The sequence below is a fragment of the Engystomops pustulosus genome, chromosome 10, assembly GCF_040894005.1.
Source record: "Engystomops pustulosus chromosome 10, aEngPut4.maternal, whole genome shotgun sequence".
NCBI lineage: Eukaryota > Metazoa > Chordata > Amphibia > Anura > Leptodactylidae > Engystomops > Engystomops pustulosus.
Genome location: NC_092420.1, coordinates 6,363,648 through 6,390,240, shown reverse-complemented (window position 1 = coordinate 6,390,240; position 26,593 = coordinate 6,363,648). Strand labels below are relative to the sequence as shown.

The window sequence follows — 26,593 nt, the reverse complement described above, 5'->3', positions numbered from 1 at the left end:
TTATGTCATATACCATTGAGGCCAGTGATTGCCTACAGCCAATACACCACACCTGACTGCTGAAGACAGCCACTGGTCTCAGCAGCCTTATGTCCTATACCATTGAGGCCAGTGATTGCCTGCAGCCAATACACCACACCTGACTGCTGAAGACAACCACTGGTCTCAGCAGCCTTATGTCATATACTATTGAGGCCAGTGATTGGCTACAGCCAATACACCACACCTGACTGCTGAAGACAACCACTGGTCTCTGCAGCCTTATGTCATTTACCATTGAGGCCGGTGATTGCCTGCAGCCAATACACCACACCTGACTGCTGAAGACAACAACTGGTCTCAGCAGTCTTATGTCATATACCATTGAGGCCAGTGATTGCCTGCAGCCAATACACCACACCTGACTGCTGAAGACAACAACTGGTCTCAGCAGCCTTATATTGTATGTCAGTGGTTATTGGTGCTCCTTATGAGAGGAGCAGCAGTGCTGAAATGATAGGGGACAAATCAGGTGAATATAGACTCTTTAGATACTTTATCTCAAGTCTCAAATTGCGCACATTTTGCATTAAAATGGACAATCCCTTTAAGTGGACACAACAGCAACTACTCTAAACAGTCTTACCGATCTCTCTGCTGAATGATGTGACCACCCCATAAACGTATTCCAGGAACCTTTGCTCTATGACTTGTATCTACACGATGATCCAGTCATGGCAGAGACATTTCATTTTCTTTATTGTTCACAATATATAAAACTAATGATTAGATTATAAAACAATATACATTTATTTAGTTTTACTTAAGAAATATTAAAAATTCTGGAATATATACAAATAGCTGCACTGTGAACAGATGTGACTTGTTGTCCAGGGGGCGTCCTGGTGTCTGTGTAGGATGAGGCCCAAGATTTACTTATCACAAGATGTGGTTGTCGGAGTGGCCCACCACAGTACCAGAGGATCCTCCGGTGGGCTCATGTTCTCACCCAAAACCAAGACAACCCAATTTAACAGCTACTAGGAGTTTATGGTGGGTCAAAGGAACCCTACAACACTGGTTCTGCCTGAGAGCCCCAGCACCGTCACCTATTCTCAGTTCATGGCTGACGTGGAGGTGGTCTCTGATGAGGTAGTAAACGCTTGTCCCCTGGAAGGTAGTAGTGTTTCCATAGGAATACGTGTAAGCCATCAGTGTAAGCAGGAGAGGGACACACTGTCAGCTCAAGACGAGTCAAACAGAACCGAACTGTCCACCCTGTTCTCTGCATAAAGTCCAATGTTCTCCATTAGCTTCAACTTGGCTTCATTTACTTCAATTCCCCAAGATGGTTCGTTACTTTCTGGTAAATGGAGTTTAACACAAGAGAAATAATTATTTACACCCTCATCTCAATGGAGAGAGATAGATGTGAGATAGATAGATGGATATGAGATAGATAGATAGATATGAGATGAATAGATGTGAGATAGATAGATAGATATGAGATGAATAGATGTGAGATAGAGAGATAGATAGGAGATAGATAGATAGGAGATAGATAGATAGATAGATAGGAGATAGATAGATAGATAGATAGGAGATAGATAGGAGATAGATAGATAGGAGATAGATAGATAGATAGATAGATAGATATGCGATAGGAGATAGATAGATATGAGATAGATAGATAGATAGATAGATAGATAGATAGATAGATAGATAGATAGGAGATAGAGAGATAGATAGGAGATAGATAGATAGGAGATAGATAGATAGATAGATAGATAGATAGATAGATAGGAGATAGGAGATAGATACATAGATACATAGATAGATAGATAGATAGATAGATAGATAGATATGCGATAGGAGATAGATAGATATGAGATAGATAGATAGGAGATAGATAGATAGATAGATAGATAGATAGGAGATAGATACATAGATAGATAGATAGGAGATAGATAGATAGATAGATAGATAGGAGATAGATAGATAGATAGATAGATAGGAGATAGATACATAGATAGATAGATAGGAGATAGATAGATAGATAGATAGATAGATAGATAGATAGGAGATAGATAGGAGATAGATAGATAGATAGATAGATAGATAGATAGGAGATAGATAGGAGATAGATAGATAGATAGATAGGAGATAGATAGATAGATAGATAGATAGATAGATAGATAGATAGATAGATAGAGAGATAGATAGATAGATAGATAGATATGAGATAGATAGATAGATAGATAGATATGAGATAGATAGATAGATATGAGATAGATAGGAGATAGATAGATAGATTGATAGATAGATAGGAGATAGATAGATAGATAGATAGGAGATAGATGGATGGATAGATAGATAGATAGATAGATAGATAGATAGATATGAGATAGATAGATAGATAGGAGATAGATAGATAGATAGATAGATAGATAGATAGATAGGAGATAGATAGATAGATAGATAGATAGATAGATAGATAGATAGATAGAGAGATAGATAGATAGATAGATAGATAGATAGGAGATAGATAGATAGATAGATAGATAGATAGATAGATAGATAGATAGATAGGAGATAGATAGATAGATAGGAGATAGATAGATAGATAGATAGATAGATAGATAGATAGAGAGATAGATAGATAGATAGATAGATAGATATGAGATAGATATAAGATAGATAGATGAGTTTACCTGTAGGAGAATGTGACACCTCCTGGGGAATGTTCCCTGTAGATGTATAAGACTTGGCCGGATATCCAGCAGATGATGCTGCGGCCTCAGAAGATGTCGGCTCGGCCAGGTACCAGCTGTCTCCAGGATAGACGTCGAAGCTTCCGGACTCGTCCAGCTCACACGGACTCTTTTTGAAGACTTGATTCCGCGCTGAGCTGTACGTAGTCTCTGGGACGGATACGCTGGTCATGGAACGGGCCGCATTACAGGAACTGCTGGGCAGCTCCTCCACTTCTCTATGGGTGTAACTGAGGGACAAGGACTCGTCGCTCTCCTCGGGGATGTTTACACTGGACGTCGCCTCCTTGAGTTCCTTATCTGTGAACGCCTCCTGAGCTTTCTCCATCATCGCCATCACCTGTTATTGGGAGGAGGGTTATTGCTGAGTGCACATATAATGCAGTATAATGTACAGGATACTATTATAAGGCTACCTCTGATAATAACACTCTCTTCTTGGTCAGACACAGGCAGACGGCAGACGCCCAGTGTACGGCGGAGCTTCTTCCCAATCTCTCGAGTCTCTGATCGGAGTATTTCTGGCTGATGTCTCTCGCACACAGAAGATCCACTGACTCTGCTCCATGATGGTTCTTTAATTTCACCTGCTCGACCTCCGAGAGGATCAGATCTTTCTGGAGGGAACAGACAGCGTCTTATTAGATCAGAACTAGAACCTGTAACATGGAGCTGGACACGGATGTCCTTACCAGGTAGGTGGGGTCTCTGTCCTTGTCGGTGGGCTTCAGTCCTGTCAGAAGTTCGGCTAAAACCTGTGATATCACATGGGAAAATCATGGGCAGATTGAGAAAAATCCCTGTAATTGCATCTGATGGCCTGATAATCCACCTTACAAGTAAACTTTAGAATACTTTATTCATTGGCCCATTCTCATGATTGGTGAGGGTCCTAGTGGGAAGACCCCATCAGCATGTTATGCCCAATCATGTGGATAAGGGAATAACATTGCATTATGGGCCCCCAGTGCAGTTTCATGGTACATTCAATATGAGGCTAAGAGCCTTTACTGTGACATTGTAGCAAAATGATTGACAGGCGAGGACTGTGCTGCTGGTGGATTCAGCATTTGTAGTACAGGAAGAGACTTTCATACAACAATCTCACAGCTGAGGCTTTGTTACAATCATATCCAGTATAACCTGAAAGCTAAACACACTAACGGTACAGATCCTCCTCCGCTGGTTCTGCAGGTTTGCTTCAATGTATCAGTGTTAGGATTCATTCACACAATCCTATGGGTTTTTTTCCTGTTCTGTATATACAGCTATAAATACAGCAGGCCTTATGCAGGGAAAAGACTTGTACTCTGTAAAGTTCAGGAAGCAGAGACATTGCACTCACTACACCACAGGAGAAGATGTCGGTGTGTGCGGTGAGCTGGCCACTCCTCAGGTAGCTATCGGGTAGGTACGGCTGGAATCTCTGCAGCTCCTGGGTTTTCACGATGGTGTAATTGGGCGATCGGTCAGGACCGGGACGAGCCGTTGCGTGGCCCAACCTTGCAGTAAAGTTCTCATCCAGCAAGACGTTAGAACTGAAATGGGAAGACAAGGGGTTAAGGTAAGAACGTAGCGTCCTGTATCTAACTGTGACCCTTCTGAGGCCGTGCTCAGCCATCGGGGTGTGTGCTCGCACTAAGAGGCTTATCCAAAGATTTGGTAATCAAAAGGTTAATTATGGAGGAACTATAAAAGAGGAACCAAGACTGGACACATATGGTGCAGGATGTAATAACCTCCAGTATTACAGGGAGATGTCTACACAGGAGACGGGGAAGTCACACACCGAGGACGTCACACATACTCCGCACATACAGCGCACTCACCTCTTAATGTTACCGTGAAATATTCCAGCCTTGTGCAAGTGATCAACAGCGTCCAACAGACTAATAGCCATAGAAAGTCTCTTCTCCCAACCCAGGACACAAGATCCAGCCTGAACATATACAGAACAGAGAATACATCAACATGGGGGTCACTGTACATACACATTACTTATCCTGTACTGATCCTGAGTTACATCCTGTATTATACTCCAGAGCTGCACTCACTATTCTGCTGCTGGTGTAGTCACTGTGTACATACATGACATTACTTATCCTGTACTGATCCTGAGTTACATCCTGTATTATACCCCAGAGCTGCACTCACTATTCTGCTGCTGGTGCAGTCACTGTGTACATACATGACATTACTTATCCTGTACTGATCCTGAGTTACATCCTGTATTATACCCCAGAGCTGCACTCACTATTCTGCTGCTGGTGCAGTCACTGTACATACATGACATTACTTATCCTGTACTGATCCTGAGTTACATCCTGTATTATACCCCAGAGCTGCACTCACTATTCTGCTGCTGGTGCAGTCACTGTGTACATACATGACATTACTTATCCTGTACTGATCCTGAGTTACATCCTGTATTATACTCCAGAGCTGCACTCACTATTCTGCTGCTGGTGCAGTCACTGTGTACATACATGACACTACTTATCCTGTACTGATCCTGAGTTACATCCTGTATTATACTCCAGAGCTGCACTCACTATTCTGCTGCTGGTGCAGTCACTGTGTACATACATGACATTACTTATCCTGTACTGATCCTGAGTTACATCCTGTATTATACTCCAGAGCTGCACTCACTATTCTGCTGCTGGTGCAGTCACTGTGTACATACATGACATTACTTATCCTGTACTGATCCTGAGTTACATCCTGTATTATACTCCAGAGCTGCACTCACTATTCTGCTGCTGGTGCAGTCACTGTGTACATACATGACATTACTTATCCTGTACTGATCCTGAGTTACATCCTGTATTATACCCCAGAGCTGCACTCACTATTCTGCTGCTGGTGCAGTCACTGTGTACATACATGACATTACTTATCCTGTACTGATCCTGAGTTACATCCTGTATTATACTCCAGAGCTGCACTCACTATTCTGCTGCTGGAGCAGTCACTGTGTACATACATGACATTACTTATCCTGTACTGATCCTGAGTTACATCCTGTATTATACCCCAGAGCTGCACTCACTATTCTGCTGCTGGAGCAGTCACTGTGTACATACATGACATTACTTATCCTGTACTGATCCTGAGTTACATCCTGTATTATACCCCAGAGCTGCACTCACTATTCTGCTGCTGGTGCAGTCACTGTGTACATACATGACATTACTTATCCTGTACTGATCCTGAGTTACATCCTGTATTATACTCCAGAGCTAGACTCACTATTCTGCTGCTGGTGCAGTCACTGTGTACATACATGACATTACTTATCCTGTACTGATCCTGAGTTACATCCTGTATTATACTCCAGAGCTGCACTCACTATTCTGCTGCTGGTGCAGTCACTGTGTACATACATGACATTACTTATCCTGTACTGATCCTGAGTTACATCCTGTATTATACTCCAGAGCTGCACTCACTATTCTGCTGCTGGTGCAGTCACTGTGTACATACATGACATTACTTATCCTGTACTGATCCTGAGTTACATCTTGTATTATACTCCAGAGCTAGACTCACTATTCTGCTGCTGGTGCAGTCACTGTGTACATACATGACATTACTTATCCTGTACTGATCCTGAGTTACATCCTGTATTATACTCCAGAGCTGCACTCACTATTCTGCTGCTGGTGTAGTCACTGTGTACATACATGACATTACTTATCCTGTACTGATCCTGAGTTACATCCTGTATTATACCCCAGAGCTGCACTTACTATTCTGCTGCTGGTGCAGTCACTGTGTACATACATGACATTACTTATCCTGTACTGATCCTGAGTTACATTCTGTATTATACTCCAGAGCTGCACTCACTATTCTGCTGCTGGTGCAGTCACTGTACATACATGGCATTACTTATCCTGTACTGATCCTGAGTTACATCCTGTATTATACTCCAGAGCTGCACTCACTATTCTGCTGCTGGTGCAGTCACTGTGTACATACATGACATTACTTATCCTGTACTGATCCTGAGTTACATCCTGTATTATACTCCAGAGCTGCACTCACTATTCTGCTGCTGGTGCAGTCACTGTGTACATACATGACATTACTTATCCTGTACTGATCCTGAGTTACATCCAGTATTATACCCCAGAGCTGCACTCACTATTCTGCTGCTGGTGCAGTCACTGTGTACATACATGACATTACTTATCCTGTACTGATCCTGAGTTACATCCTGTATTATACTCCAGAGCTGCACATCCTTTATGGCAGAACATTCATATTTATGGAAAATATTTTTTAAATAAGGTATTTCATGGAAGTTAAACTCAGGAAGAAGAACAGGATGTGATAATGGAAAGTCCATGAAGCCGTCAGTAAATCCATGGACTGGGGGAAGGGATGGGGGGTGCACAGGTATCATGTATATATGATGTATGATTTGTCACCATAGATGGGTCACCCCATAAAGAAGAAGGGGAATTCCCTTTGTCCTTTGGGATCCTTACTTTTTGTAACACCACGTCCAGTGACCCTCCCGTCATGAAGCGGTGGATGAGGTGGTGGTGTCCGTCCTCTGTACAGAATCCCAGCAGCTTCAGCAGATTGGGGTGATGACATCTGTATGTGGGGACAATACCGTGAGACAGTGTGTCAGTGCTGAGGGTGCAGGTACATGGGCTCAGCTGAGCGCAGATCTTTCCTCTGCCAGTATTTTGTCACAATGTGTCAGTGCAGGTAACATGTTTTGAAGTTGAATTTCTTAAATACCTAAAGGTATTTGCTAAACTAGATACAGAGAATTTATTTGCATGGAGGGATCTCCTGCACTTACCGAAACCCGATCTGTGCCTCTTTTTCATAGAATGATTCTGTCTTATCAGACGGCTCAGCTCGCACCTATAGAAAGCACAGGTATGAGAACAGCGCCCCCTGAGGTGATGCAGAGAATTACACAGCAGAGGAGACTCCTGTAATAATATTCACCTCTTTTACCCTCTTTATGGCGTATACACAGTCACCTCTCCGGCCCATGAAGACATCAGCGAACTGCCCCCTGTGTATCCTCCTGCTCGCACTGAACCCCTCTGTCGCCTCCTCCAGCTGTTGTATCGTCCAGTGCTGACACGTGGTGTTCAATGACAAACTGTTCTCCTGCTGCGGAGTACGTAATACCTTCCATCACAGAGGAGGACAGTGTAAGCCCATATCACTACATACATATATATACAGGAGATCCCCAGGTTATACCGGCTGTACATATATCATTATATACAGGAGATCTCCAGGTTATACCGGCTGTACATATATCATTATATACAGGAGATCTCCAGGTTATACCAACTGTACATATATCATTATATACAGGAGATCCCCAGGTTATACCGGCTGTACATATATCATTATATACAGGAGATCCCCAGGTTATACCAGCTGTACATATATCATTATATACAGGAGATCCCCAGGTTATACCAACTGTACATATATCATTATATACAGGAGATCCCCAGGTTATACCGGCTGTACATATATCATTATATACAGGAGATCCCCAGGTTATACCGGCTGTACATATATCATTATATACAGGAGATCCCCAGGTTATACCGGCTGTACATATATCATTATATACAGGAGACCCCCAGGTTATACCGGCTGTACATATATCATTATATACAGGAGATCCCCAGGTTATACCGGCTGTACATATATCATTATATACAGGAGATCCCCAGGTTATACCGGCTGTACATATATCATTATATACAGGAGATCCCCAGGTTATACCGGCTGTACATATATCATTATATACAGGAGATCCCCAGGTTATACCGGCTGTACATATATCATTATATACAGGAGATCCCCAGGTTATACTGGCTGTACATATATCATTATATACAGGAGATCCCCAGGTTATACCGGCTGTACATATATCATTATATACAGGAGATCCCCAGGTTATACCGGCTGTACATATATCATTATATACAGGAGATCCCCAGGTTATACCGGCTGTACATATATCATTATATACAGGAGATCCCCAGGTTATACCGGCTGTACATATATCATTATATACAGGAGATCCCCAGGTTATACCGGCTGTACATATATCATTATATACAGGAGATCCCCAGGTTATACCGGCTGTACATATATCATTATATACAGGAGATCCCCAGGTTATACCGGCTGTACATATATCATTATATACAGGAGATCCCCAGGTTATACCGGCTGTACATATATCATTATATACAGGAGATCCCCAGGTTATACCGGCTGTACATATATCATTATATACAGGAGATCCCCAGGTTATACCGGCTGTACATATATCATTATATACAGGAGATCCCCAGGTTATACCGGCTGTACATATATCATTATATACAGGAGATCTCCAGGTTATACCGGCTGTACATATATCATTATATACAGGAGATCCCCAGGTTATACCGGCTGTACATATATCATTATATACAGGAGATCCCCGGGTTATACCGGCTGTACATATATCATTATATACAGGAGATCCCCGGGTTATACCGGCTGTACATATATCATTATATACAGGAGATCCCCAGGTTATACCGGCTGTACATATATCATTATATACAGGAGATCCCCAGGTTATACCGGCTGTACATATATCATTATATACAGGAGATCCCCAGGTTATACCAGCTGTACATATATCATTATATACAGGAGATCCCCAGGTTATACCAGCTGTACATATATCATTATATACAGGAGATCCCCAGGTTATACCGGCTGTACATATATCATTATATACAGGAGATCCCCAGGTTATACCGGCTGTACATATATCATTATATACAGGAGATCCCCAGGTTATACCGGCTGTACATATACCATTATATACAGGAGATCCCCAGGTTATACCGGCTGTACATATATCATTATATACAGGAGATCCCCAGGTTATACCAGCTGTACATGTATCATTATATACAGGAGATCCCCAGGTTATACCAGCTGTACATATATCATTATATACAGGAGATCCCCAGGTTATACCGGCTGTACATATATCATTATATACAGGAGATCCCCAGGTTATACCGGCTGTACATATATCATTATATACAGGAGATCCCCAGGTTATACCGGCTGTACATATATCATTATATACAGGAGATCCCCAGGTTATACCGGCTGTACATATATCATTATATACAGGAGATCCCCAGGTTATACCGGCTGTACATATATCATTATATACAGGAGATCCCAAGGTTATACCAGCTGTACATATATCAATATATACAGGAGATCCCCAGGTTATACCGGCTGTACATATATCATTATATACAGGAGATCCCCAGGTTATACCGGCTGTACATATATCATTATATACAGGAGATCCCCAGGTTATACCGGCTGTACATATATCATTATATACAGGAGATCCCCAGGTTATACCGGCTGTACATATATCATTATATACAGGAGATGTATAACTTACTGGGTCGGGGTAGGAGTCTGTTGATAGTGACCTCAGCAGCTCTGATGGGGGTTGTGGTGGGGAGGGGAGTGACGGAGCTTTAAAGTCTGTGACAGAGAGGACATAGTTAGTCCCGGCTGCTCCCCACATCACAGTCAGTATAATACATCACTCTCCATAGTTATTACCCGGCTCCTTTCTTGTGAGGCCGTTGTAGGTCCCGCAGTTTCTTTCTGCTCCTCCAGAATCCTGAGGATTACCCCTCCGCTCATCAGTCACAGGACTACAGGGGTCTGTGTGATACATTGTAATTGTCTTATTATTATTGTAAACATCACTTCTTATATTATATCAGCCTCCAAAACTTCTCTTTACTATGGATCTTATGAATCTAACGCCAGAGCTGCAGATAAGACTGACTGCTCTGTAATGGTAATGAATATACACCAAGACAGACAAATCACAACTTACACTGCCCCAGAATCTCCAGGGCGCGGAGGAGCTCCAGCTTCTGAAGAATGACCTCCAGGTCCTGCACAGTGGCCAACTTCTGCCCCCAGCTCCACAGCAGCTCCCGCGTGACGTAATCCCCTGATCGACGCCTCATATAGAAACGCTGTAGAGTTGTCTGGTCATTCATAACATGTGATGCTGATAACAGGGAATAGCAAATGCACAATAGTGAGTGCAGCTCTGGAGTATAATACAGGATGTAACTCAGGATCAGTACAGGATAAGTAATGTCATGTATGTACACAGTGACTGCACCAGCAGCAGAATAGTGAGTGCAGCTCTGGGGTATAATACAGGATGTAACTCAGGATCAGTACAGGATAAGTAATGTCATGTATGTACACAGTGACTGCACCAGCAGCAGAATAGTGAGTGCAGCTCTGGAGTATAATACAGGATGTAACTCAGGATCAGTACAGGATAAGTAATGTCATGTATGTACACAGTGACTGCACCAGCAGCAGAATAGTGAGTGCAGCTCTGGGGTATAATACAGGATGTAACTCAGGATCAGTACAGGATAAGTAATGTCATGTATGTGCACAGTGACTGCACCAGCAGCAGAATAGTGAGTGCAGCTCTGGAGTATAATACAGGATGTAACTCAGGATCAGTACAGGATAAGTAATGTCATGTATGTACACAGTGACTGCACCAGCAGCAGAATAGTAAGTGCAGCTCTGGAGTATAATACAGGATGTAACTCAGGATCAGTACAGGATAAGTAATGTCATGTATGTACACAGTGACTGCACCAGCAGCAGAATAGTGAGTGCAGCTCTGGAGTATAATACAGGATGTAACTCATGATCAGTACAGGATAAGTAATGTCATGTATGTACACAGTGACTGCACCAGCAGCAGAATAGTGAGTGCAGCTCTGGAGTATAATACAGGATGTAACTCAGGATCAGTACAGGATAAGTAATGTCATGTATGTACACAGTGACTGAACCAGCAGAATAGTGAGTGCAGCTCTGGAGTATAATACAGGATGTAACTCAGGATCAGTACAGGATAAGTAATGTCATGTATGTACACAGTGACTGCACCAGCAGCAGAATAGTTAGTGCAGCTCTGGAGTATAATATAGGATGTAACTCAGGATCAGTACAGGATAAGTAATGTCATGTATGTACACAGTGACTGCACCAGCAGCAGAATAGTGAGTGCAGCTCTGGGGTATAATACAGGATGTAACTCTGGATCAGTACAGGATAAGTAATGTCATGTATGTACACAGTGACTGCACCAGCAGCAGAATAGTGAGTGCAGCTCTGGAGTATAATACAGGATGTAACTCAGGATCAGTACAGGATAAGTAATGTCATGTATGTACACAGTGACTGCACCAGCAGCAGAACAGTGAGTGCAGCTCTGGGGTATAATACAGGATGTAACTCAGGATCAGTACAGGATAAGTAATGTCATGTATGTACACAGTGACTGCACCAGCAGCAGAATACTGAGTGCAGCTCTGGGGTATAATACAGGATGTAACTTAGGATCAGTACAGGATAAGTAATGTCATGTATGTACACAGTGACTGCACCAGCAGCAGAATAGTGAGTGCAGCTCTGGAGTATAATACAGGATGTAACTCAGGATCAGTACAGGATAAGTAATGTCATGTATGTACACAGTGACTGCACCAGCAGCAGAATAGTGAGTGCAGCTCTGGGGTATAATACAGGATGTAACTCAGGATCAGTACAGGATAAGTAATGTCATGTATGTACACAGTGACTGCACCAGCAGCAGAATAGTGAGTGCAGCTCTGGAGTATAATACAGGATGTAACTCAGGATCAGTACAGGATAAGTAATGTCATGTATGTACACAGTGACTGCACCAGCAGCAGAATAGTGAGTGCAGCTCTGGAGTATAATACAGGATGTAACTCAGGATCAGTACAGGATAAGTAATGTCATGTATGTACACAGTGACTGCGCCAGCAGCAGAATAGTGAGTGCAGTTCTGGGGTATAATACAGGATGTAACTCAGGATCAGTGCAGGATAAGTAATGTCATGTATGTACACAGTGACTGCACCAGCATCAGAATAGTGAGTGCAGCTCTGGAGCATAATACAGGATGTAACCCAGGATCAGTACAGGATAAGTAATGTCATGTATGTACACAGTGACTGCACCAGCAGCAGAATAGTGAGTGCAGCTCTGGAGTATAATACAGGATGTAACTCAGGATCAGTACAGGATAAGTAATGTCATGTATGTACACAGTGACTGCACCAGCAGTAGAATAGTGAGTGCAGCTCTGGAGTATAATACAGGATGTAACTCAGGATCAGTACAGGATAAGTAATGTCATGTATGTACACAGTGACTGCACCAGCAGCAGAATAGTGAGTGCAGCTCTGGGGTATAATACAGGATGTAACTCAGGATCACTACAGGATAAGTAATGTTATGTATGTACACAGTGACTGCACCAGCAGCAGAATAGTGAGTGCAGCTCTGGGATATAATACAGGATGTGACTCAGGGTCAGTACAGGATAAGTAATGTCATGTATGTACACAGTGACTGCACCAGCAGCAAAATAGTGAGTGGAGCTCCGGAGTATAATACAGGATGTAACTCAGGATCAGTACAGGATAAGTAATGTCATGTATGTACACAGTGACTGCACCAGCAGCAGAATAGTGAGTGCAGCTCTGGAGTATAATACAGGATGTAACTCAGGATCAGTACAGGATAAGTAATGTCATGTATGTACACAGTGACTGCACCAGCAGCAGAATAGTGAGTGCAGCTCTGGAGTATAATACATGATGTAACTCAGGATCAGTACAGGATAAGTAATGTCATGTATGTACACAGTGACTGCACCAGCAGCAGAATAGTGAGTGCAGCTCTGGGTTATAATACAGGATGTAACTCAGGATCAGTACAGGATAAGTAATGTCATGTATGTACACAGTGACTGCACCAGCAGCAGAATAGTGAGTGCAGCTCTGGAGTATAATACAGGATGTAACTCAGGATCAGTACAGGATAAGTAATGTCATGTATGTACACAGTGACTGCACCAGCAGAATAGTGAGTGCAGCTCTGGAGTATAATACAGGATGTAACTCAGGATCAATACAGGATAAGTAATGTCATGTATGTACACAGTGACTGCACCAGCAGCAGAATAGTGAGTGCAGCTCTGGAGTATAATACAGGATGTAACTCAGGATCAGTACAGGATAAGTAATCTCATGTATGTACACAGTGACTGCACCAGCAGCAGAATAGTGAGTGCAGCTCTGGAGTATAATACATGATGTAACTCAGGATCAGTACAGGATAAGTAATGTCATGTATGTACACAGTGACTGCACCAGCAGCAGAATAGTGAGTGCAGCTCTGGGTTACAATACAGGATGTAACTCAGGATCAGTACAGGATAAGTAATGTCATGTATGTACACAGTGACTGCACCAGCAGCAGAATAGTGAGTGCAGCTCTGGAGTATAATACAGGATGTAACTCAGGATCAGTACAGGATAAGTAATGTCATGTATGTACACAGTGACTGCACCAGCAGCAGAATAGTGAGTGCAGCTCTGGAGTATAATACAGGATGTAACTCAGGATCAGTACAGGATAAGTAATGTCATGTATGTACACAGTGACTGAACCAGCAGAATAGTGAGTGCAGCTCTGGAGTATAATACAGGATGTAACTCAGGATCAGTACAGGATAAGTAATGTCATGTATGTACACAGTGACTGCACCAGCAGCAGAATAGTAAGTGCAGCTCTGGAGTATAATATAGGATGTAACTCAGGATCAGTACAGGATAAGTAATGTCATGTATGTACACAGTGACTGCACCAGCAGCAGAATAGTAAGTGCAGCTCTGGAGTATAATACAGGATGTAACTCAGGATCAGTACAGGATAAGTAATGTCATGTATGTACACAGTGACTGCACCAGCAGCAGAATAGTGAGTGCAGCTCTGGAGTATAATACAGGATGTAACTCATGATCAGTACAGGATAAGTAATGTCATGTATGTACACAGTGACTGCACCAGCAGCAGAATAGTGAGTGCAGCTCTGGAGTATAATACAGGATGTAACTCAGGATCAGTACAGGATAAGTAATGTCATGTATGTACACAGTGACTGAACCAGCAGAATAGTGAGTGCAGCTCTGGAGTATAATACAGGATGTAACTCAGGATCAGTACAGGATAAGTAATGTCATGTATGTACACAGTGACTGCACCAGCAGCAGAATAGTAAGTGCAGCTCTGGAGTATAATATAGGATGTAACTCAGGATCAGTACAGGATAAGTAATGTCATGTATGTACACAGTGACTGCACCAGCAGCAGAATAGTGAGTGCAGCTCTGGGGTATAATACAGGATGTAACTCTGGATCAGTACAGGATAAGTAATGTCATGTATGTACACAGTGACTGCACCAGCAGCAGAATAGTGAGTGCAGCTCTGGAGTATAATACAGGATGTAACTCAGGATCAGTACAGGATAAGTAATGTCATGTATGTACACAGTGACTGCACCAGCAGCAGAACAGTGAGTGCAGCTCTGGGGTATAATACAGGATGTAACTCAGGATCAGTACAGGATAAGTAATGTCATGTATGTACACAGTGACTGCACCAGCAGCAGAATACTGAGTGCAGCTCTGGGGTATAATACAGGATGTAACTTAGGATCAGTACAGGATAAGTAATGTCATGTATGTACACAGTGACTGCACCAGCAGCAGAATAGTGAGTGCAGCTCTGGAGTATAATACAGGATGTAACTCAGGATCAGTACAGGATAAGTAATGTCATGTATGTACACAGTGACTGCACCAGCAGCAGAATAGTGAGTGCAGCTCTGGGGTATAATACAGGATGTAACTCAGGATCAGTACAGGATAAGTAATGTCATGTATGTACACAGTGACTGCACCAGCAGCAGAATAGTGAGTGCAGCTCTGGAGTATAATACAGGATGTAACTCAGGATCAGTACAGGATAAGTAATGTCATGTATGTACACAGTGACTGCACCAGCAGCAGAATAGTGAGTGCAGCTCTGGAGTATAATACAGGATGTAACTCAGGATCAGTACAGGATAAGTAATGTCATGTATGTACACAGTGACTGCGCCAGCAGCAGAATAGTGAGTGCAGTTCTGGGGTATAATACAGGATGTAACTCAGGATCAGTGCAGGATAAGTAATGTCATGTATGTACACAGTGACTGCACCAGCAGTAGAATAGTGAGTGCAGCTCTGGAGTATAATACAGGATGTAACTCAGGGTCAGTACAGGATAAGTAATGTCATGTATGTACACAGTGACTGCACCAGCAGCAGAATAGTGAGTGCAGCTCTGGAGTATAATACAGGATGTAACTCAGGGTCAGTACAGGATAAGTAATGTCATGTATGTACACAGTGACTGCACCAGCATCAGAATAGTGAGTGCAGCTCTGGAGCATAATACAGGATGTAACCCAGGATCAGTACAGGATAAGTAATGTCATGTATGTACACAGTGACTGCACCAGCAGCAGAATAGTGAGTGCAGCTCTGGAGTATAATACAGGATGTAACTCAGGATCAGTACAGGATAAGTAATGTCATGTATGTACACAGTGACTGCACCAGCAGTAGAATAGTGAGTGCAGCTCTGGAGTATAATACAGGATGTAACTCAGGATCAGTACAGGATAAGTAATGTCATGTATGTACACAGTGACTGCACCAGCAGCAGAATAGTGAGTGCAGCTCTGGGGTATAATACAGGATGTAACTCAGGATCACTACAGGATAAGTAATGTTATGTATGTACACAGTGACTGCACCAGCAGCAGAATAGTGAGTGCAGCTCTGGGATATAATACAGGATGTGACTCAGGGTCAGTACAGGATAAGTAATGTCATGTATGTACACAGTGACTGCACCAGCAGCAGAATAGTGAGTGCAGCTCTGGAGTATAATACAGGATGTAACTCAGGATCAGTACAGGATAAGTGATATCATGTATGTACACAGTGACTGCACTAGCAGCAGAATAGTGAGTGCAGCTCTGGAGTATAATACAGGATGTAACTCAGGATCAGTACAGGATAAGTAATGTCATGTATGTACACAGTGACTGCACCAGCAGCAAAATAGTGAGTGGAGCTCCGGAGTATAATACAGGATGTAACTCAGGATCAGTACAGGATAAGTAATGTCATGTATGTACACAGTGACTGCACCAGCAGCAGAATAGTGAGTGCAGCTCTGGAGTATAATACATGATGTAACTCAGGATCAGTACAGGATAAGTAATGTCATGTATGTACACAGTGACTGCACCAGCAGCAGAATAGTGAGTGCAGCTCTGGGTTATAATACAGGATGTAACTCAGGATCAGTACAGGATAAGTAATGTCATGTATGTACACAGTGACTGCACCAGCAGCAGAATAGTGAGTGCAGCTCTGGAGTATAATACAGGATGTAACTCAGGATCAGTACAGGATAAGTAATGTCATGTATGTACACAGTGACTGCACCAGCAGAATAGTGAGTGCAGCTCTGGAGTATAATACAGGATGTAACTCAGGATCAATACAGGATAAGTAATGTCATGTATGTACACAGTGACTGCACCAGCAGCAGAATAGTGAGTGCAGCTCTGGAGTATAATACAGGATGTAACTCAGGATCAGTACAGGATAAGTAATGTCATGTATGTACACAGTGACTGCACCAGCAGCAGAATAGTGAGTGTAGCTCTGGAGTATAATACAGGATGTAACTCAGGATCAGTACAGGATAAGTAATGTCATGTATGTACACAGTGACTGCACCAGCAGAATAGTGAGTGCAGCTCTGGAGTATAATACAGGATGTAACTCAGGATCAGTACATGATAAGTAATGTCATGTATGTACACAGTGACTGCACCAGCAGCAGAATAGTGAGTGCAGCTCTGGGGTATAATACAGGATGTAACTCAGGATCAGTACAGGATAAGTAATGTCATGTATGTACACAGTGACTGCACCAGCAGCAGAATAGTGAGTGCAGCTCTGGAGTATAATACAGGATGTAACTCAGGATCAGTACATGATAAGTAATGTCATGTATGTACACAGTGACTGCACCACCAGCAGAATAGTGAGTGCAGCTCTGGAGTATGATACAGGATGTAACTCAGGATCAGTACAGGATAAGTAATGTCATGTATGTACACAGTGACTGCACCAGCAGCAGAATAGTGAGTGCAGCTCTGGGGTATAATACAGGATGTAACTCAGGATCAGTACAGGATAAGTAATGTCATGTATGTACACAGTGACTGCACCAGCAGCAGAATAGTGAGTGCAGCTCTGGGGTATAATACAGGATGTAACTCAGGATCAGTACAGGATAAGTAATGTCATGTATGTACACAGTGACTGCACCAGCAGCAGAATAGTGAGTGCAGCTCTTGGGTATAATACAGGATGTAACTCAGGATCAGTACAGGATAAGTAATGTCATGTATGTACACAGTGACTGCACCAGCAGCAGAATAGTGAGTGCAGCTCTGGGGTATAATACAGGATGTAACTCAGGATCAGTACAGGATAAGTAATGTCATGTATGTACACAGTGACTGCAGCAGCAGCAGCAGAATAGTGAGTGCAGCTCTGGAGTATAATACAGGATGTAACTCAGGATCAGTACAGGATAAGTAATGTCATGTATGTACACAGTGACTGCACCAGCAGCAGAATAGTGAGTGCAGCTCTGGAGTATAATACAGGATGTAACTCAGGATCAGTACAGGATAAGTAATGTCATGTATGTACACAGTGACTACACCAGCAGCAGAATAGTGAGTGCAGCTCTGGAGTATAATACAGGATGTAACTCAGGATCAGTACAGGATAAGTATTGTCATGTATGTACACAGTGACTGCACCAGCAGCAGAATAGTGAGTGCAGCTCCAGAGTATAAGAGGATGTAATTCTCCAGAGCAGTGTGAGAGGTCACGTTGTTATTTCCATAGTCAGAGCTGGGATGTTGGATGTGATCCTCTGGTAATTACTATGGACTAGTTAAACCTTTGATGCTGCAGATATGAAATTACTAAATATAAGTAAAAAGTTTAGTAACTGAAGTGAAATACTTTCAGTGTTGTTGCACATGACGAGTAGATCAGTATTTGAGCTGAAATGTCGATTATCCCTTTAAGAACAGAAATGTTTTTCCTTAATCTTTACAAGACAGAACAAAACCTCAGCTCTTACCAAACCGCATCCACTCCCAGTCGCTCAGGGTGTCCACACAGCGGCAGAGATTGTCCAGGACTCTGGGGGAGATGTCGATGATCAGGGGGGACGGGCTGCTGCTCGGGGCACACGCCATGGTCACGGGTCACGGATAGAGCAGCGGGAAGTCTGTGAGGTCAAAAACATAAGAATTTCTCAGAGCAAAGGTTCTAACTACAATCCTCTGTGAGCGGAACATCCCAGAATCCCGACTGATACATTGTAACAAACTATCAGGATAGGAAAGTGAATATTTAGCCAATCGTCACAACTGGATACATTGTAGCGAACCCTCAAATGGCCCCTGAATGTATCCATGATAATGGAAGGATGACAGAAATACAGGGGTGCCCATGATATTCTTAATGGGACCCCAAAAACAAGAATTGGCACTCAGTGCTTACAGCTACATCACAGATCCGTAATTATATTCCGTCACAGTGTATCAGTCTGGAGTCTAGGATATGTACAGTAGCTCCATGAGGATTGTATAGACTGGATACAACTGTGACGATCCCTCAGCTGTGCAACATATTAGGTCCCTGGATTGTAATATACAGAACATATCCTTAGAATCAGACATCCGGCGCTGCCTGCTCATCCGCCATCAGAAACGTCACCCAGCTTTCCCTGACCCGGAACGTTAGCAGTGTGATGTGTAGCAGTCACTGGAAAAGTTCTTGTCAGCAGGACTTACATTTCTTCTGCCTCGGCTTTCCCTGGGTCTGTTAACCCTTACAGTGCTGCAGCCTCTGCTTCCCTTGTACGTTATTATCCGGTTCTTAAGAATAAAGCATCAGAACCACATGATCCATTTCCATGGGAGCCGTCACTTACCTGAAGCCGTCAGCTCGGAGAGGAGATGGGGTAATCGAAAGCTGGAGGGTTAGGTAATATCCGGGCAGAACAGCCGTCACTGTAATTCCCAGTGATTCATTGTGGGGTGTGCTCCAGGGGCTGCGCTATGGACGGGGAGGGAACAAGTCTATGCAGCCACCCCTAAACCTGCCCAGGAACCCCTCAGCTTCCTTCCTGTATACCTGAGTATATAGTATCTGCAGGGCGGGGGAGGGCAGAAGGCACAGAATGCAACACGACCAGTAGAGCAGGAAGCGAGGCACAACCTATGAACCGGGGAGGGCACACAGAAGGGGGTGCTGCAGGGTGGGCACATCCCAAAGGCTTAAAGGGGAACTCCTGCAGGACAACTGTCACATGGAAAACAAAACATAGCAAAAGTAAGACCCGAAACACATCAGACCCTCAATATATCCTGAACCGACTTATCCAAAGTAACACACGAAAATGTATTCAGATCCCATAATTAACACTGACCCGACCCCTCAATGAAACGTGCACCAAATTTAAAGGGAACCTGTCACCAGCCATCTCCTGTTCTATAGCACCTAGAAACCTGCTGCTGGTGTCATATTGAAGATAAGAATCTCATCTTTCAAAACATCTTTCATGTTTCATCTTTATAAAACAGGACATACTGTATGGGGAGTTAAAAAAAAAAAATAGGCGGGAACTGGGTCTGTATCTGCAACTGGCATTTCCAACTATGTTCTTAGCTGCCTGTAACTCTGGTTCTGTAGCTCACAAAGCCACAAGCCTAATGTGATGTCAGATCCTTATAATATCTTAGGTGACACTTCCCCTGCAACCACTAAACTTCACTCGTCTTATGTGAAAATGAGATGAGAAGAGTCATACTTGTCTGACTTTGGGCGCTTTTTGACTTTGTCCATTTTGATAAAGCTAAACAGGTGACAGTGCACATTAAATATGAAATTCTAGAAAGGACTTTGGATGCCCCACCTGAGGGGGCTGGGAGTTTAGTGGGGTAAAACCTGGTGACAGGTTCTCTTTATTCCACACCCTTAGTTTCAGCCCTCAAAATAATTCAGATCATAGACCCTAAAATTCAATCAGACTTCACATATCAGATTCTTTCAGATATTGGTGACCTAGAGAATCCCAATTCCCAGTTTTGTTACAATGTATCAGCTGAGTGCAGGCTCAGGATTGTCTGGACTGGATACAAGTGTAACTATGGAGTTATGTGAGTGCTAACAATTTGGGTTATAAAAGTATCAGATACATGCCCCTCCCCTCCCCCGCTGTGATATATCCTGTGCTCCTTTTTCCCTTTGATTCACGAATGGCAGATCTCCTGCAGAACTTTCCTCTGAACAGCGCTGATCTACGCAATGGATTTTCCTCATGAATATTTCCGAGACGGATATGTGACGTGTGAGCAGGGCCATAAAATAGGACCCTAATGAGCATGGTCAGTTTCTGTGGACACAGTGACATCATACAGGATCAGGGTAGATATTTTATTATAACATTGTATATACATCTCCATGTAAAAAAATCTGTACAAAATATATACAAGATGAGACCCGGCAGAGCCAAATCTACAGGAAAGAGTCTTGTTGTGGGGCTGAGGGGCCGAGCTCAGGCACCACTCCAGGAAAGCACAAGGGGCTTAATGTGACGCTGCAGCTCAGCAAAAGATATGACGGATGCTGTATGCTGCTCCTGAAATACTCTGTGCTGCTGGAGCTCCCTGCTCGACTAGCAGGACATAAAAGAGACTCCGGTAGATTAGGAAACATGATTATAGGGATCATGAAGTGTTGTGCATCTCCTGGCGACACTGAAGAACACAACGTGTACATGAAATAGCAGATAACGAATATTGGCTGACAGCAGAGAGCAATAGACAGTGTTAACCTGCAAAGGAAACATATTAAAAATAGATGGCAGATTCAAGCCGATTAAATGTACAAATCTCTGCTGATACTAAGTGTTGCTGCGATTCTCTCCTCCTCCACCTGCAGCCGCTCCTGCGCGGTGTTATAGGCCAGTATTGTCTGCGGGGGGCCCTCCTGCACCCCAGTATCAGCCGTCCAGAAGAGGAGTGACGCCTCCACCTGACCATAGCGGATCAGGAGTTCTCTAGTGTCGCCTGCTCCCTGAAGCGGACGGCCAGGCGCCGCAGATCCTGCTCGATATTTGGCCGGTCGTCCAGGTCGTCATAGAGGGAGGCCACGATCTCCAGTCTCCTGTAATCTTGTGGCTTCACCAGGCCACGGATCACCTGCAGGCAGCGCTCCTTCAGGCTGAACACTGCAAGAGAGAAACAAAGCGGAGCTCAGGGGGAGGAAGGCGAGGGACCCCGCACCCCGGCACCAAGGACAACTACAACAAATGAAGACGGATGAAGATCTGATGGCGACCCTCCGGGATGTATTGTATAGGAAGGGTCTTTGTCAGACAGGATGTTACACCATTATGGCAGAACCGTTATGTCTGACCTCGTGTTCTGGAAAACTCCACCATCAAATATACTCAGGTATCCTCAAAAGGGAATCTCCAGATTTCAAATGCTCCCTATGGCTCACACAGTAAAACAAGTCTACACCGCTAGCAACTTTACACAGCGCGTCCATTCACATCTATGAGCAGTCCCATGGATAAGAATCTGCCCTCCAGCTGTGCTTCAGGATCACGTGTGACCCCCGCAGTTTTAAAAAAATATATATTTGGAGATAAAATAGTGGGAAGACCCATTTCTTCCATAAAAGACATTTGTCTCTTATCCAGGGGATCAGTATCTGATTGTTAGGGGGTCCAGCAGGCGTTGAAAACATTAACTTGTAGGGTCCTCAGGTCCAGGAGGTGCTGCATACAGTCACTTGTAGGGTCCTCAGGTCCAGGAGGTGCTGCATACAGTCACTTGTAGGGTCCTCAGGTCCAGGAGGTGCTGCATACAGTCACTTGTAGGGTCCTCAGGTCCAGCAGGCGTTGTATACAGTCACTTGTAGGGTCCTCAGGTCCAGCAGGTGCTGCATACAGTCACTTGTAGGGTCCTCAGGTCCAGGAGGTGCGGCATACAGTCACTTGTAGCGTCCTCAGGTCCAGCAGGTGCTGCATACAGTCACTTGTAGGGTCCTCGGGTCCAGGAGGTGCGGCATACAGTCACTTGTAGGGTCCTCAGGTCCAGCAGGTGCTGCATACAGTCACTTGTAGGGTCCTCAGGTCCAGGAGGTGCGGCATACAGTCACTTGTAGGGTCCTCAGGTCCAGGAGGTGCGGCATACAGTCACTTGTAGGGTCCTCAGGTCCAGGAGGTGCGGCATACAGTCACTTGTTGGGTCCTGGAGTCCAGCAGGTGCTGCATACAGTCACTTGTAGGGTCCTCAGGTCCAGCAGGCGCTGTATACAGTCACTTGTCCAGCTTTCAGTTTGGGGCACTGGGTTGGAGGCTTTTGCTCCCCCTCCCTCCAGCAGTCAGACGCTGGGGGAGTTTCCCCTTAGATGCCCCAGCAGGGGCAGGCCTGCGGTGTCACCAGGCGGGGGCAGTCCTGCGGTGTCACCAGGCGGGGGCAGTATTACCTGGCAGGGGCAGTCCTGCGGTGTCACCAGGCGGGGGCAGTCCTGCGGTGTCAGCAGGCGGGGGCAGTATTACCTGGCAGGGGCAGTCCTGCGGTGTCACCAGGCGGGGGCAGTATTACCGGGCGGGGGCAGTCCTGCGGTGTCACCAGGCGGGAGCAGTATTACCTGGCGGGGGCAGTCCTGCGGTGTCACCAGGCGGGGGCAGTATTACCTGGCGGGGGCAGTATTACCTGGCGGGGGCAGTCCGGCAGTATTACCTGGCGGGGGCAGTATTACCGGGCGGGGGCAGTCCTGCGGTGTCAGCAGGCGGGGGCAGTATTACCTGGCGGGGGCAGTCCTGCGGTGTCAGCAGGCAGGGGCAGTATTACCTGGCGGGGGCAGTCCTGCGGGGTCAGCAGGCGGGGGCAGTATTACCTGGCGGGGGCAGTATTACCTGGCAGGGGCAGTCCTGCGGTGTCACCAGGCGGGGGCAGTATTACCTGGCAGCGGCAGTCCTGCGGTGTCACCAGGCAGGGGCAGTATCACCAGGCGGGGGCAGTATTACCAGGCGGGGGCAGTATTACCTGGCGGGGGCAGTCCTGCGGTGTCACCAGGCGGGGGCAGTATTACAGGCGGGGGCAGTCCTGCGGTGTCACCAGGCGGGGGCAGTATTACCTGGCAGGGGCAGTCCTGCGGTGTCACCAGGCGGGGGCAGTATTACCAGGCGGGGGCAGTATTACCAGGCGGGGGCAGTATTACCTGGCGGGGGCAGTATTACCTGGCGGGGGCAGTATTACCGGGCGGGGGCAGTATTACCGGGCGGGGGCAGTATTACCGGGCGGGGGCAGTATTACCGGGCGGGGGCAGTATTACCGGGCGGGGGCAGTATTACCTGGCGGGGGCAGTATTACCTGGCGGGGGCAGTATTACCTGGCGGGGGCAGTATTACCTGGCGGGGGCAGTATTACCTGGCGGGGGCAGTATTACCGGGCGGGGGCAGTATTACCGGGCGGGGGCAGTATTACCTGGCGGGGGCAGTATTACCTGGCGGGGGCAGTATTACCTGGCAGGGGCAGTATTACCTGGCAGGGGCAGTATTACCTGGCAGGGGCAGTATTACCAGGCGGGGGCAGTATTACCTGGCGGGGGCAGTATTACCAGGCGGGGGCAGTATTACCAGGCGGGGGCAGTATTACCTGGCGGGGGCAGTATTACCTGGCAGGGGCAGTATTACCTGGCGGGGGCAGTATTACCAGGCGGGGTAGGTCCTGCGGTGTCACCAGGCGGGGGCAGTATTACCTGGCGGGGGCAGTATTACCAGGCGGGGTAGGTCCTGCGGTGTCACCAGGCGGGGGCAGTATTACCTGGCGGGGGCAGTATTACCAGGCGGGGTAGGTCCTGCGGTGTCACCAGGCGGGGGCAGTATTACCTGGCGGGGGCAGTATTACCTGGCAGGCAGATGTTCACCATGGCCGGCTGCCCGCTGGCGTTCGGGGAGGGGATGTAGATGTCCTTCGTGTTGGCGGTCAGCGCCACATTCGTCTCCACTTCACGGAACAACCAAATGTGACCTGAGGACAAGGGGAAGAGACGCGGATGAGGGGACAATGTACAGGAGGGGACAATGTACACGGGGGTTGACGACTCTGCTTGCTGTCAGTGAATACACTCCCATCAGCCTTGTACAGCTGCAGTGCTCGGGACAGTGTGTCAGTGCACCCCTGCCGTCTCCACTCACTGGCAGCAAGCAGAGTTATGGCGGTAGTGGAAGCCGCTGCGTACCCAGGTAGGTGCTCATCCTGCGGCCGGTGCCCGGGGCTATGGCGGGGTAGGGCTGCGGCCTCCCCTGGAAGTTCACCCACAGCGGCTGCACGGTGCGGGGGCTGCGGTTACAGAACACAACCTGGACCAGCTGCCGGCTGTTCACCGAGCGGAGCTGAGGGAGGCCATTGGGCGGCGGCGGAGCTTCCTGCGGCATCCCGAGGCTTCACCACTGTCAGCTAGGCCGCAAACTGCTACCACGGCAACCGCCGGCGGCGTCACGTGCGCGCGAGCCGTCCTGTCACGTGACGGCCGGGAGGCGAACGGCATTGTGGGAGATGTAGTTCTACAGCGGAGCCGCACCATAAAGCGCAGGTGACTCAGTGTGAACAATGCGCAAAGGATCCTCAACAATTTCATTTAAAAAAAAAAAAGAAATCATCCTGGTAAAATAAAATTTCATACGTAACAAAGCAAGAAACAATTATACAAAAATAGAAATTTACGGCGACCCTGACATGAGGTAAAAGGGAATGTGGACCCTCCCGGGTTATATCATGTACTCCGGAGCTGCATTCACAATTCTGCAGACTTCAGAGCAGAAATCCCCCGCACTCCTGCTGCTCCAGTGTCTGCTCTGCTGCTGATGAGCTGTGATTATCTAGCACCATGTAAGATGAGATAGAGGTTACACAGTGTAGTAGTCTCCGGAGCTGCACTCACACTTCTGCTGGCTTCAGAGCAGAACTCTCCCGGCATCCCCTGCTGCTCCAGTGTCTGCTCTGCTGATGATTAGTGATCTATATATAAATATTTTCCTTCATCACATTCTCACTCCCTCACTTCTTCACCTACACTTTGACTCACGTTTCACTCCATGGGTCACTCTCACATATTTTGTTTTAATTTACTGTGACTCCTTAACCTCACTGTTTTTCACATATCTGGTCACACTTTACACATTCCTAGTCCCCTTCACTTCACTCTTTTCTTCTTCTTTTTCTCTTTCTTTTTCTTCTCCTTCTCTTATTCTCTCATCCCTTCTCTCTTTATCTTCTATGCTTCTTTTTCACTCATGTTTAACACATTCACAATTGTTCACACATACACTCTTGCTCCCCACCCTATTCACCTTTCACTATCATTTTGTTTTGGTATCTATTTCATTGGTATGTCACTATTTCACGTCTATTTTGACCTTTAATTAGCAAAACGCATCTACTTACTTACTGCTTTTTATTCCAGGATCATATATTATATAATTATAAGGTCCAGTATGATTCTCATCCTCCTTTTACCTGGTGGACCATCGCTTCCTTCACTTCTCTACAGGATTCCTCTCTTCCTCCTGTTTCCGCATGTCAGGTCATCCATGCTGTAGCATCTATTCAAGTCATCCGGGTTCCTCTCCATGGCCCTCTAGGGGTTT

The 26,593-nt window shown here is 45.4% G+C and overlaps 2 protein-coding genes across 4 annotated transcripts; both read right to left on the bottom strand.

Annotated features, from left to right (window-relative positions):
* Window positions 1-721: 721 nt before the first annotated feature.
* IRAK2 (interleukin 1 receptor associated kinase 2) lies at window positions 722-20,083 on the bottom strand. 3 transcript variants are annotated; one of them, XM_072128866.1, is made up of 14 exons: window positions 20,059-20,083; window positions 18,998-19,147; window positions 10,687-10,866; window positions 10,404-10,508; window positions 10,237-10,322; window positions 7,725-7,913; window positions 7,573-7,637; window positions 7,247-7,358; window positions 4,580-4,689; window positions 4,096-4,288; window positions 3,443-3,505; window positions 3,167-3,367; window positions 2,691-3,090; window positions 722-1,342 (listed from the first exon to the last, which is right to left on the bottom strand). In XM_072128866.1, exons 2-14 carry the CDS (start codon window positions 19,113-19,115, stop codon window positions 1,224-1,226), a joined length of 1,941 nt encoding a protein of 646 aa, XP_071984967.1. In that variant the 5' UTR covers window positions 19,116-19,147; window positions 20,059-20,083; the 3' UTR covers window positions 722-1,223. The 3 variants fall into 3 exon arrangements, with proteins under 3 accessions (XP_071984967.1, XP_071984965.1, XP_071984966.1); XM_072128864.1 differs by lacking the exon at window positions 20,059-20,083 and adding an exon at window positions 19,856-20,036; XM_072128865.1 differs by lacking the exon at window positions 20,059-20,083 and adding an exon at window positions 19,716-19,856.
* A 1,263-nt stretch (window positions 20,084-21,346) lies between these two features.
* VHL (von Hippel-Lindau tumor suppressor) lies at window positions 21,347-25,479 on the bottom strand. Its single transcript, XM_072128867.1, has 3 exons — window positions 25,186-25,479; window positions 24,852-24,974; window positions 21,347-22,156 (listed from the first exon to the last, which is right to left on the bottom strand). The coding sequence occupies exons 1-3, from the start codon at window positions 25,379-25,381 to the stop codon at window positions 21,975-21,977; spliced, it is 501 nt and encodes a 166-aa protein (XP_071984968.1). The 5' UTR covers window positions 25,382-25,479; the 3' UTR covers window positions 21,347-21,974.
* Between the last annotated feature and the right edge of the window lie 1,114 nt (window positions 25,480-26,593).